The sequence below is a fragment of the Vicia villosa genome, linkage group LG3, assembly GCF_029867415.1.
Source record: "Vicia villosa cultivar HV-30 ecotype Madison, WI linkage group LG3, Vvil1.0, whole genome shotgun sequence".
Lineage (NCBI taxonomy): Eukaryota > Viridiplantae > Streptophyta > Magnoliopsida > Fabales > Fabaceae > Vicia > Vicia villosa.
In genome coordinates this window covers 56,396,803-56,409,471 of record NC_081182.1, presented here as the reverse complement: position 1 = coordinate 56,409,471, position 12,669 = coordinate 56,396,803, and the positions used below count along the sequence as shown (strand labels likewise).

The 12,669-nt window shown below is 36.2% G+C and overlaps 1 protein-coding gene across 1 annotated transcript; it reads left to right on the top strand.

Annotated features, from left to right (window-relative positions):
• The first annotated feature begins 3,279 nt into the window (after nucleotides 1-3,279).
• Nucleotides 3,280-8,951, top strand: LOC131661517 (trihelix transcription factor GT-4-like). The gene is made up of 5 exons (XM_058931088.1): nucleotides 3,280-4,001; nucleotides 5,572-5,610; nucleotides 7,873-8,001; nucleotides 8,090-8,314; nucleotides 8,499-8,951. The coding sequence occupies exons 1-5, from the start codon at nucleotides 3,449-3,451 to the stop codon at nucleotides 8,708-8,710; spliced, it is 1,158 nt and encodes a 385-aa protein (XP_058787071.1). The 5' UTR covers nucleotides 3,280-3,448; the 3' UTR covers nucleotides 8,711-8,951.
• The last annotated feature ends 3,718 nt before the right edge of the window (nucleotides 8,952-12,669 follow it).

The following is a 12,669-nucleotide window of genomic DNA, read 5'->3' as shown; positions in this document are numbered from 1 at the left end:
CTGTGGAACACTTAGGTATTAAAGTAATCAAGGTAGTATTCACACTTTTTAGCAATCGCCCGATCCAGAAGAAATCCTTAATAGCTAAACAAACATCCCGACCAATAATACTCCATGTACTCTTAAAAAATTTCGATGAATATCCATCCACACCTGGCCGCTTGTCATCCGCAATAGATTGGAGAGCAGTAAAGATTTCCTTGTCCTCGACACGTGCAATGAGCTGTCTTATTTGAATATTATCCATAACAGGCCTACACTGGATGATTTGCAGATTGACACCAATCCTAGTACTAAAGGTTGTTCCAAGGAGCCCTTTATAGAACTCAATAATTTCCCTCCTTATATTAGCTTATTCACTAATTTTAGTACCATTTTGGCCAACTAGCACAGAGATGCCTTGCCTATCACCCTTATTTCATAAGCTAGCATGAAAATACTTATTATTTCCATCTCCAACATTCAACCAGTGCACCTTTGATCTTTGTTTTAAGATCTTTTCTTCAACAAGTAACCACTTCTCATAATCATTCTCATGTTCCTACATTTTCAACAAACAACAGAGCATTAACAGGATCTTGTTGGAAACCATTCTACTTTTCCAGCATCTTACTTTGAGCTGTTGCAATCTTCTCATACACTATTGCATTGTCATTTGTCTAAGCAGAGGTTGCAACTGTTCAACTTCAACCAAAATCTATACATCTGAACTCTATTATGATCCATATTCCAAACTCTCGCAATAGTTTCACTAAACGAATGATGCTCAACGAGACAATTTAGGAACTTAAAGGTCTTCTGTTTAGGAGCTCGAGTAAGACCATATTGCAAATAAAGTGACGAATGATTTGATCCTCCGGGGTTCAAAACTTTCACTATGATATTCCCATATTTATCCAATTTCCATTATCAAAACATTTATCAATCTTCGTATAGATCATATTGGCTTGTTTAGTATTACACCATGAGAAATTCCATCCAATGTAGCTAAGTTCTTGCACTTGAATATCAACAACTATTTCTCAAAAATCCATACATTTATTATCAGTCACCGACAAGACACCAAGACGGTCTTCAGTAGACAAGACATTATTAAAGTAATAAGGAATGAGCCACGCCTTATTAACACCAAAACATTTATCAATCTCCGTATAGATCATATTGTCTTGTTTAGTATTACACCATGAGAAAGGCCATCTAATATAGCTAAGTTCTTGCACTTGAATATCAACAACTATTTCTTGAAAATCCCTACATTTATTATCAATCACCGGCAAGCCACCAAGACAGTATTCAGTAGACAAGACATTATTAAAGTAACAAGGAATGAGCCACGTCTCATTAACCCCTATTACAATCCTTCTCTGTTCTGGCCATAAATTTTTCTTTCCTTCCCCGTCATTGTATACAAACTAGTTAATCCACCATTAACTCCCTTTAGATAACCATGGATTAATTGATCATGTACTGTCAACACCTTAAACTTGACAAATGAGCGGTCCTAAAGCACCCAAATTCTGCCATTAATAGCATAATCATAATTGTCCACAAACTTCCCATGTTTCCTAAAACTTGTACATATTACATTTGCCTTAGGCTGCTTTACTTTCGTCTCTAGTAAGCCAGCTACGACTATTTTATTCACCTCTAAAAACTTAACTACTTCTCGTTGTCGAGTGGACTTATTTAAACCCCAAGCATTCCACCTCGAAATATTCATTGCAAAGGTACGAAGTTGAGGGAATATCCTTCTGACTACATTTCTTACTACTAAAAGAACCAACTATTGTGACATTTTCCTGTAACGATATAAATCCAATATGTTGTTCAACACCAGCAGGCTGCTCCTTCCAAACATCCTTACATCCAGTCCTAACCATAGTCCATGGAGTGTCCTGCACAATACTAGGCTCTCTAGGATCCATAATAGTATCCTGCCGAGCAACATCTACCTGCTTTGTTGGTTTCTGAAACTGACGCCAAATATGTTGTTTAGGCAGCCTCTGTTGCCTAGGCTGTCAAATAGGTACCTTTTGTGTAGCAGCACCACAATCAAGCCCTATAACCAAGCACTTTTGAAAATTCAAGGGAGTCAATTCATACTCAATTGGTTTATCAGACCCGACTCCAGAGGGACTCTTAATGCAAAATTTATCCACCAGTGGTTGGCTTACATCCACTTCTACTAGTATAAGCCCATAAGCGATTCGAGATTGCTTAACCGTGTATTCATCGATATGTACCAGTTTGCCAGCTACACCTCGCTAGCCTTCCCAAACTCTTTATCCCTCAATACTACATCAAAAGTTTTGGGAATTTTATTTAGATAGGCAGAGTATATAGGTTCTCCTTTGTAAACTCAAAACCCTTCCCATATTTTCATCGCAACAGGTTGATTTTTAATGGTGTAAGGGCCATCAGCAAGCACAAACTCTCAATCTACAACACATCCAAACATAGCAATGAAGACACCCTCATCATGTTGATGCATAACTGGCGAATTTATCCCCACCCAAGTCTTATTAACAAAGTTCTCCATATAACTGAGAGTATGTTCAACACCAATAACATACAACACAAGTGAATACTTCCATTTTTAAACCTCATCCTCAGAGAAGCAAACACAAGGTATACCATCATTCACAATTAAGACTTCATACTCCAACTTCATACTATTACTAGATAGTCGATTTCCCTTTATAATATCAACAAACGATCCATCCCTTTGTTTAGGCCAAATCATCCGCCTCACCGAATTCAATCGTTTAATTTGCTCCCTTTACACCCATTAACAACACTGCTAGAAGGTGAAATGGATTTCTCAATTGGGGGCCCATAAATTGTCAGACCCACCTCGGTCAGAGTCATCGACGCCTCAATACGGTTTAGGTCTAAATTCCCATCACTTAACACAGTTCGATCCACACCCTCATCTCTACTACCGCCAACCACCAGCGAATTAGACGGGGGCACTTGCGTAATAACCACTGACAAAGACGTACAATTGGCTTTTCTCGCCCTTCCTCGTTTCCTCCCGTTGGCCATTCTTTCTTAATGCCTTATAATTTCACATTTTTTTTATCAAATTCAACAAAAATGACCAAATTAACTAACAAAACTATTTTAAAGAAATTAAAAAAAAAGTAGAATCTTAAATTAAATTAAAGAAAAAAAATAAATTAAACTTTTTTACAAGAACTTCTTTTTCTATATTATAGATGACAAGTAATATAATATTGGATATAATTTTTCAATATAAAGAGACAGTGAGACAGACATGTCCACCTCAACCCCATCCTCCTTGACACATCAAGCAAAAGCTTTTACTTCACGCTGACACTAACCCCAAAACCCACCTTCTTCAACTTTTTTCTTCGCTACTTCAATTTTTCACCTAGCTAAAATCTTTCACTACAGATTCAACAATTCTTCAACCAATTCCCAAACAATGTATCTATCATCGGAAAAGCCTCGTCCAATCGATTTCTACAAAGAAGAATCACGCGACATGATGATGGAAGTAGTAACCACCACCGATCTCCAACCGCCGCAGCTCCACCTCCAACAACAACAACCGCCGCAAATGATCCTCGGCGCAGAGAGCAGCGGCGAGGACCCGGAGATGGAGATCAAAGCCCCCAAGAAACGGGCCGAGACTTGGGTACAAGACGAGACGCGGAGTCTCATTGGTCTACGACGCGAGATGGATTCGCTTTTCAACACTTCGAAGTCGAATAAGCATCTCTGGGAACAGATTTCGGCGAAAATGAGGGAAAAGGGTTTCGATCGGTCGCCGACTATGTGTACTGATAAATGGAGGAATCTTTTGAAGGAGTTTAAGAAAGCTAAGCATCATGATAGAGGGGGGAGTGGGTCTGGGAAAATGTCGTGTTATAAGGAGATTGATGAGATCTTGAGAGATAGGAATAAGTGTACACAGTATAAGAGTCCTACGCCTAGTTCTAAAGTTGAAGCTTCTTACATGCAGTTTTCTGATAAAGGTAAATTGATTATGTCTTTCTACAATTGGATGTTGTAGTGATGACTTTTGATTTGATGCTATATTTGGATAATTGGTTATGTTTTTGATTCATATGCAATCATGCCTATTTGGGTACAATTTGTTGTGGTTTAATTTTGTTGCACTGTTTCATAAAGTTTTTTTATACTGTTGATCTAACTTTTTTTTAGATAGATATTATGTCAGTCAATCTTATAGTTGAGCATTTTTAAGAAATGGAGTGAACCCCAAGTTTGTACCCAAAATTGGTGGCAGACAAGTGTGCTTATTGGTATGGCAATATGGCATCTTGTCTGTAATGAAGTCGGCCGGTTTGTTTAAAGTTCTAGTGGAAGGATGCTGAAAAGTAGCAGGTGACCCACCGGATTTTAAACCAAGCTCTTGATACTATGTTAAGAGTTCTGGTTGAGGATTGCCTCCATTTATAAGCACATTTTCATGCCATATATTGTCGATGTGGGACTTTTAAGAAAAGTTTTACAAACAGGCTAGAAGTGAATATTTTAGAATGTAGAAATTTATTCCAGTCCCTAGAATCTTTGAATGTAGGCCATGTTAGTTCCTAACGCCGGATCTGTTAAGGACTGACATGGTCGGTACATAGGGTTTTTAGCGACTAAAGTGATTTGTCTGCACTTTGGGATCAATGTGTCGCCTTTATGAATTTTGTACGGGTGAATTTGGGACCAATGTGTCGCCTTTTTGAATTTTGTACTGGCGAATTTACAGACATACTCTTAAACAATGTGATAATAGTAGTACTCATACTATTTTGCAAAATGCATGTTTAGCGATAGTGTGTAAAAGCTTTTGAATTGCGAGGGCATCAAACTTAAATCTGACGGGTTAATTAAAACACTTGACTTCTGGCACAGATTCATAGACAGTTCATGTAAAGAAGTTGTGTATATAGCATTACTTAAACCAAAATAGTCGGCAGTCTACCAATTATAACAGATTTGGTCCAAAAAGAAGGGCTTATTTGGTATCTTTTTGAAACATTATGGCTTGGAATATTAGGTTGGGCTTCTCGTGTTGCGAAGTGGATATAATACGCTAAAATGCCCAACTGCTAAAACCTAACTATTCTTTTCATAACTAATTGCCCAATCGACAACATTTTCCGAAGTCCAACAAATCCAGCTCCAAAAGTTGTGCTTCTTGGTTAAATTTGCTGATCTGAAGGAGTAAAAAACTGTATAACTTTATGAAGTTTGTTTGGAAATCAAATTTATATATTTGTTTATCTACTCTTAATTAATGAGTGATCCTCGGTCCATATCAATTGATATTAGGCTTTATAGCTGTGTTATTCTTCCCTATGCTTATGATTTTTGATATATGAGTATAAATCACTGCAATTTGGAAATTCTCAAGGGACTTAACTCCTATCTTATTGAATAATCACACCCAACCCAAGTGAATCCATGGTTGTTTTTCTCTGGTTGTCATTACTGAGTCATGACATTTGGATGTTTGTCCAGTCACAATTTCTCTCAGTTTGACTTTAAGAACAGTTATTTGACTCATTATGTTACTGTATACTATAGGTATTGATGATGCCAACATTTCTTTTGGGCCAGTTGAAGGTATGTCTTCGAAGTCAGCATTTTTATTTTCTACTCTATTATTGTTCACTCATGTTGTTTCCTATGATTATTTCATATTCTGCAGCTCATGAATCATGTAGGATTTTGATGCCTTGTGGCAATTTGGTTTGATTCTAGTTCTAGACTGCTGTACCAGCAAATCATAATAACTAGTGTATATTAAAATCTGCTGTATTGAACTAGTGTGTATTAAAATCTGTTAACATTTCTATATACTATTTTTCTATACTATTTTTCTTATAAAACGAGTGGGGCAAATACTGAAATGTTACTTTGGAGAGTCTATTGAAGTGAGAATTCAAATGCTGTGCTCTATAGGAATGTTCTGGTTATTGTATTTTATTAGGAATTCACTCGGTTCATGAGTGGCCGGTTATTAGAGGATACATCTCCTGCTGCTCTCTAAAGCTTATTGTGCAGTTTCCCTGAACAATAGGTTTGCATCAATGTTCAACCCTAAGCTCTTATTTTTTTACCTTAATCGTGGATGTAATCACGGAACACATCTAAGAGCTAGCACCGAGATGCATACTTTTTACAGATGATATAGTCCTACTTAGAGAGTCAAAGGAGGATTTGAATGAAAGGTTGGTGACTTGGAGACAAGCTTTAAAAACACATGGTTTTCGCTTAAGCAGAAGTAAGTCGAAGTATATGGAATGTAAGTTCAACAAAAGAATAAGCGTTTCTAACATAGAGGTAATAGTTGGAAACCATATCAGCCCCCAAGTCACATGGTTTGAATATCTTGGTTCCGTAATACAAAATGATAGAGAAATAGAAGGGGATGTAAATCATTGAATTCAAGCTGGGTGGTTGAAAGAGATAAGGGTTTCAGGGGTTCTATGTGATGCAAAGGAACCGCTCAAGCTGAAGGGGAAATTTTATCGAACTGCGGTAACACTTGCGATGTTGTACGTGACAAAATGTTAGGCGATTAAGAATCAATACGTGAATAATGACAGTGTAGCAGAGATGAGGATGTTGCGTTGGATGTATGGTAAGACTAAACAAAATAAGATTAGAAATGAAAATATTAAAGAGAGTGTTGGAATAACACCTATAGTAGAGAAGATGGTGTAAAATAAATTTATGTGGTTTGAGCATGAAAAGGGAAGACCTATAGATTATGTGGTAAGGAGAGTAGATCAGATGGAGAGAAGTCAAACAATTAGGGGGAGAGGAAGACCTAGAAAGACCATAAGAGAAGTTATTAATAAAGATAACGAGGTTAACGATTTGGATAGAAGCATGGTCTTGGATAGAACATTATGGTGCAAGTTGATCCATGTAACTGACCCACTTAGTGGGATAAGACTTGGTTGTTGTTGTTGTTGTTAGTTTCCCAGATGTTAGGGGTTAGGTACACGAGGAGATATACCATAGGGAGAGTGCACAGTAAGCTCTAGTTAGCAGCAGGACATGTACTTCTCTATTAATGGTAGTTATTACTTCAAATAGTGGAAAAAGTTTTGTTGCTACTTGTTGCATGCTATGATGCATAGGTACAGTACCCGGTGCGGGTACTGGTACCGGTACGAGATACGGCATTTTAAAAAAAATTAAGGTACAGGTACGTTAATTAAAAATAAGAGTTAATTAAAAATAAGAGTTTTCTATAAAATATATGAATAGATAACAAAATTATTAGGAATCATGACAAAATATTACTTTAAAAGCTATAAAAAATAAAAAATAATGTTAAGATATAATAATAAAGAAATTAAAATACATCAATATAGTATATTGATATTTGAGAAAACTACAAATTTCACTTAAAATTGAATAATGAAAAAAAATGAAGTACCACGAGTATGGTACGTATACCCGGTACCGGTACTTCACCATTTTAGAAGTACCCATGCTTCAGAGTACTTGCATGTCATTCATCAGTTTCTCTCAATTAAAAAGCCCAGTTGTAGTTACTCATAAGGTAAGTATTGTTCATATAGTGGGAGGAAGTATTCATACCCCTTTATATTTCTTACCATTGACTAGTTTTATAAATTCAAATGTATTTTTTCTTTGCTGCATTTTAATGGTCAAAACCAGTATTTAATAGATTTTTTTTTTTATCATTTTGGAAACGAAAAATGAATTCACCAATTCAGGAAAGGGGTTGTATTTAAAAGGATTTAGATATATGTGGGCGATATCATTTAGATGTTCATGCATTCATTCTCTCCAAAGTAATAGTTGTCCCTTTACGTTTCTCATCGTTCTTGAATACTTGGCTATTAGCTTCTGGGAGACCAACACTCAATCTTGAAAGAAGTTTGGATCATGATGGACACCCTCTTGCCATTGCTGCAGCTGATGTTGCAGCAAGTGGAGTCCCTCCTTGGAATTGGAGAGAAACTCCTGGAAATGGTAAGCTATGCAAGGGACTAGTTTGTCATTATTTTCTTTAGGTTAATTGCTTTCTTATTTCTGTTATTGATTCTTCTTATTATGGCAGGTGGGGAAAGTCAGTCTTGTTGTGGAAGGGTTATATCAGTCAAATGGGGCGATTATACAAGACGAATAGGTATTGATGGCACTCCAGAAGCCATCAAGGAGGCAATTAGGGCCGCTTTTAGGTTGAGAACTAAACGTGCATTTTGGTTGGAGGATGAGGAACAGATTATCAGAAGTATTGACCGTGACATGCCTATAGGAAATTACACTCTTCATCTTGATGAGGGTTAGTCTCAGTTTATTCTCTTAGCTAGCTCGGGCAAGTTAAATGGTTTTAATTAATTTTTGTGGCCTAGGAGCTTTAGTATTATTTTGAAGTCAACTTGTTTAAGGGGATAAACTGTATTTCCCCCAAACATATTGAGTTTGTGCACAGTTGTTGTTAACATAGCACTAAATTATCATTGCAGGAATGGCCATTAAAGTATGCCTATATGATGAGTCTGACCATATCCCTGTGCATACTGTGCATACTGAAGAGAAGATATTTTATACAGAAGATGATTACCGTGATTTTCTGGCTCGCCGTGCTTGGACATGCCTTAGAGAATTTGATGGTTATAGAAATATTGACAATATGGATGATCTTCGACCTGGTGCCATATACCGAGGTGTAAGTTGAGGGCAGGTGCATGGTATGATCAATCTTCAGCTGTTTGCATTATAAATGTCCTAGAGAATTGGAGGGAACTGTTTTGATCTTTGACTATATATATGTGCAGCACTAACCTGAAGCTGTATTTATTTAGTTTGATAAAGCTGTTTATAATCATATAATACTATAATAGGAGAATGAAAGAGTCCTATGCCTTCTGTAAATATGGATTGTCAGTGAGAAAAAAATACAGCTGTTTTACTCCTTCTATGTAGTAGTTCTTTATTGATTTTGCGGACTAATATTCCTTAAGAAATGTGACTGGCCACCTTTGGAATCTCAAATTTCAAGCACTTTCTGAATCTACAAAGTTTGAATTTGATACCTTGCCTAAGTGATCGAGATTCGAGATCAATTCAACCTGACCTAATTTAATGCTGGTAAAGCTAGAACCTTATGAACCATCAACAACCTAAATTTTAATAAGAGGATCATAGTCCTAAAATTCTAATCGGAAAACTTGCGTTGAAGGGATGCAAGATGTGATAGGATCCAAGTTCTTTTCGGTAAAGTTTTGTTGCAGTAATGAATTTCGATTGTTGATTTGAGTTGATCTGATTAAATTTCAACTTTAGTTTTATGAATTAAAACAATTTCAATTGTCTGTAAATGTGTCACTCAGTTACAAGAGAAATCTACATCAAGACAGAGACGGATGAAAGGAGAAATAATGGGGAAAGGATTCTCCAACTGGAGTTTTCACCGGAGATCTTCACCCTTTAAACATAACGTTTTCATGTTTTTGTATTTTTATTGTTTCATTGTGTGTAGATTTTATTGAACGGGAAATTCACTGAAGACAATCCCCACCTAGAAATAATGTTGAGACAAAAAGATAAGGATGCTAGAGATATCAAGAGACAGAGAGTGGTGGAGAGGGTTGTACAATTACTTGCACTCACTAAACTACAATACAAGCCTACAAGTATTATCACATATTCCTCTTGTTATCGTTTTAAGCGTTGCAAGAGTTGTCACGAACAATCATGAATGGGAGAATTAATTACAAACCAACACGAAATCACGAATGATGAAAATAACAAAAGGTCCTTCTCCGATGAAGAAAATAACAAAACAATATTGTTTTTGGGTCAATAAAAACATGACTTAAGATGTGTATCACATCTTAAGGAGGATTTTCACAGGTTTTTTCCACGACTTTCACATCAACGCATTGTTCCGAAGAAAAGTGTACCTTTGGGTCTGGATGATTACAGACCAATTTGTCTGGTAGGTTATTTGTATAAGGCTCTCGCGAAACTGTTGGCAGCAAGGTTGAAAAAGATCTTAGGGTTCCTGATCTCTCCTTGTCAGAGGGCTTTCGTTTCAAGGAGACAATTGCTGGATGGTGTTCTTGTGGCTAACAAAGTGGTGGATTACACAACAAAGGACAAGAAGTGTTGTTTATTTTTCAAGGTGGATTTTCAGAAGGCATACGATAAGGTTAGTTGGGAGTTTTTGAAGTACATGACAAGAAGGATGAGATTCGGCGAGGTTTGGATGAGATGGATGGATGCCACTATTTTTACTAGTCATGTGTCTGTCATGGTGAATGGTAGTCCGACTAAGGAGTTCGGAGTTAATAGGGGTCTAAAGCAAGGAGATCCGCTATCGCCCTTTTTATTTGTGCTCGTTGCAGAAGTTTTATCGGGGATGGTTAGGAAGAATTTTGAGCTATGAGAGTTTTCTGGTTTTAATGTGAAAGGGAGGTGTATGGTGGGCATTCTTCAATTTGCCAATGATACTTTACTAGTGAAGAAGGGGACATGGAAGCATGTTTTGGGCTCTCAAATCAATTCTTAAAGGGTTTGAAATTGTTTCAGGGTTTGGGGTTAATTTCCATAAGAGCAAGCTTGTTGGAATTAATCTAAGCCCGCATTTTTTTCAAGTGGATGCTAACTTGTTATGTTGCAGGATCGAAGAGAAATTGTTCTCCTTTCTTGGTATTTTGGTAGGGTTTAACCCGAGGCGTATATCTTCGCGGCGTCCGTTAATTTCTAAGTTGAAAGCACGTTTATCTTGTTAGACAGGAAGGTATCTCAATATAGGAGGCAAAATAATATTGTTAAAGTCAGTTCTGTGTAGTCTTTCTATTTTCCGTCTTTCCTTTTATAGAGCTTTGGTGGCGATTTGTAAAGAAATTGTAAAGATTTAAAAGAACTTTCTTTGGGGAGGAACATAGGAAGAAGGATGATTCATTGATTAGGATGGAATAATGTTTGTCGGCTGATTGAGAGAGGGGGTTTAGAGATTCTTTGTTGATTAATATTTTGAGGGGGAGGTATGGGAGTTTGAATAATTTAATTCTAGGTGGATACGGTTTGAGTAGTAACATTTCTAATTCATCTTGGTGGAAAGAAATTTGTTCCTTGGAAAAGAGACATCAAGTGGACGTCTCAATTACATTTCATTTTGGCACGCCAATTGGGTCAGTTGTGGACCTCTTCAAGATTTGTTTCTGGCTCTATTCGAAATGAGTTCTCTAAAAAAGAATACATTGGCAGACAGAGATGGGCTCTTGGAACTCTGGTTCTTGGGGGTGGGGAAATTTTGAGTAGAGGTACTTTGAATCACAATTTTGAGCTTAACTGTGTTCTGTGTGCAGTGGAAGTGGAATCTTTATTCCATCTACTATGGTCTTGCATTTTTTCCAGGCCGGTTTCGCGTGAGATATATGTTTGGATTGGAATAAATATTCGTAACGACGAGAATGCGAGGTTGAGCTTTTTGCGTTGGTTTTGTTTCTTTAAGAATAATAAGGTCAAACCTGGAAATGAAGGTATTGTTTAGATGGCGGTTTGTTGGAGCATTTGGATATCGAGGAACCGTGTTTTCTTTAAGAATGAGAAATACAACATTTCAGATGTCGTTTGGAATATTAAGGTGTTGGCGTGGAATTGGTCTTCTATAGGTGATATTACTTATATCAAATGTAATTTTTATGAGTTTTACAAAGTCCTTTTGTATTATTTAGCTTAAGTTTCATTTGGGCAGTAATATCTCCTTTTTTCGAGCTCTCTCCCGACTTTTGTAATCGTGGTTGAGTATCCCTAGTACTCATTTAAATCTAATCATTGCTTAAGAAAAGTGTGTTCATTTTGTGAGAAATGGGGTAAATATTGTATTCAAAAAGTGTTTGGGGTAAACATATCTCAAAAGTTTTAAAAAAATATGAAAATATATATTTTTTTTTGGATAAATATGATAAATGTAAAGCATCGAAAATGTGTAGTCCTAGATTGACCAGACTTAACCGACAATGAGTTGATTTAGCAAATTATGGATCCAAGAAACTTGTTATACTATGTTAGAGGCGTCTCAATTACATTACACATTAAAATTATTGTTGTTACACCATTTTGTGCTAATAAATAGTGTGTGTTCGATATTCATGAATATTCTAGAGATTTAGTTAGAGTTTCTTGCAAGCCATACACAACTTATAAATGCTATAAAAATTATTAAATCTTTTACATTTTATCCTTTCTATATATGAATATTTTTTAAATAAAATTTATCCTTTCTATAATGCAGCGCATAAAAAGTGCATCTAAGACGAACATATAATATATATAAATTTAGTGCTAGTAGAATTAACTTGTTTTTACCACATTAAACCTTTTTCATTTTCAATCATAAATGTTAAGTTCCATCACTTATTAATTTCAATTGTTCAAGTTTCATTCTCCTCGATGATTCATATATTAATTTATCTCCTAGAGACTTTGTCGAGTTAGATTCAATTATGATTTTACATAATCAATCTATGATTCTATGTAGCTCCACAATTTTTACCAGAATCGTCTTTGAGGGTGTGCAAGGTGGACTACCGCACAAGACCTCAAAATTTTCAGGATTAAATTATAGCTAAACAAGGCCTCATAAGTTTTTTGTTAGATTAAATTGTGATTAAATAGAGCCTCTAT

Bases quoted from the DNA above. Each gene is read 5' to 3' on its own strand.
- LOC131661517 (XM_058931088.1), top strand. From the start codon at position 3,449: ATGTATCTATCATCGGAAAAGCCTCGTCCAATCGATTTCTACAAAGAA. The intron at 4,002-5,571 runs GTAAATTGATTA...TGTATACTATAG, and splicing joins CATGCAGTTTTCTGATAAAG to GTATTGATGATGCCAACATT. The intron at 8,002-8,089 runs GTAAGCTATGCA...TTATTATGGCAG, and splicing joins GAGAGAAACTCCTGGAAATG to GTGGGGAAAGTCAGTCTTGT.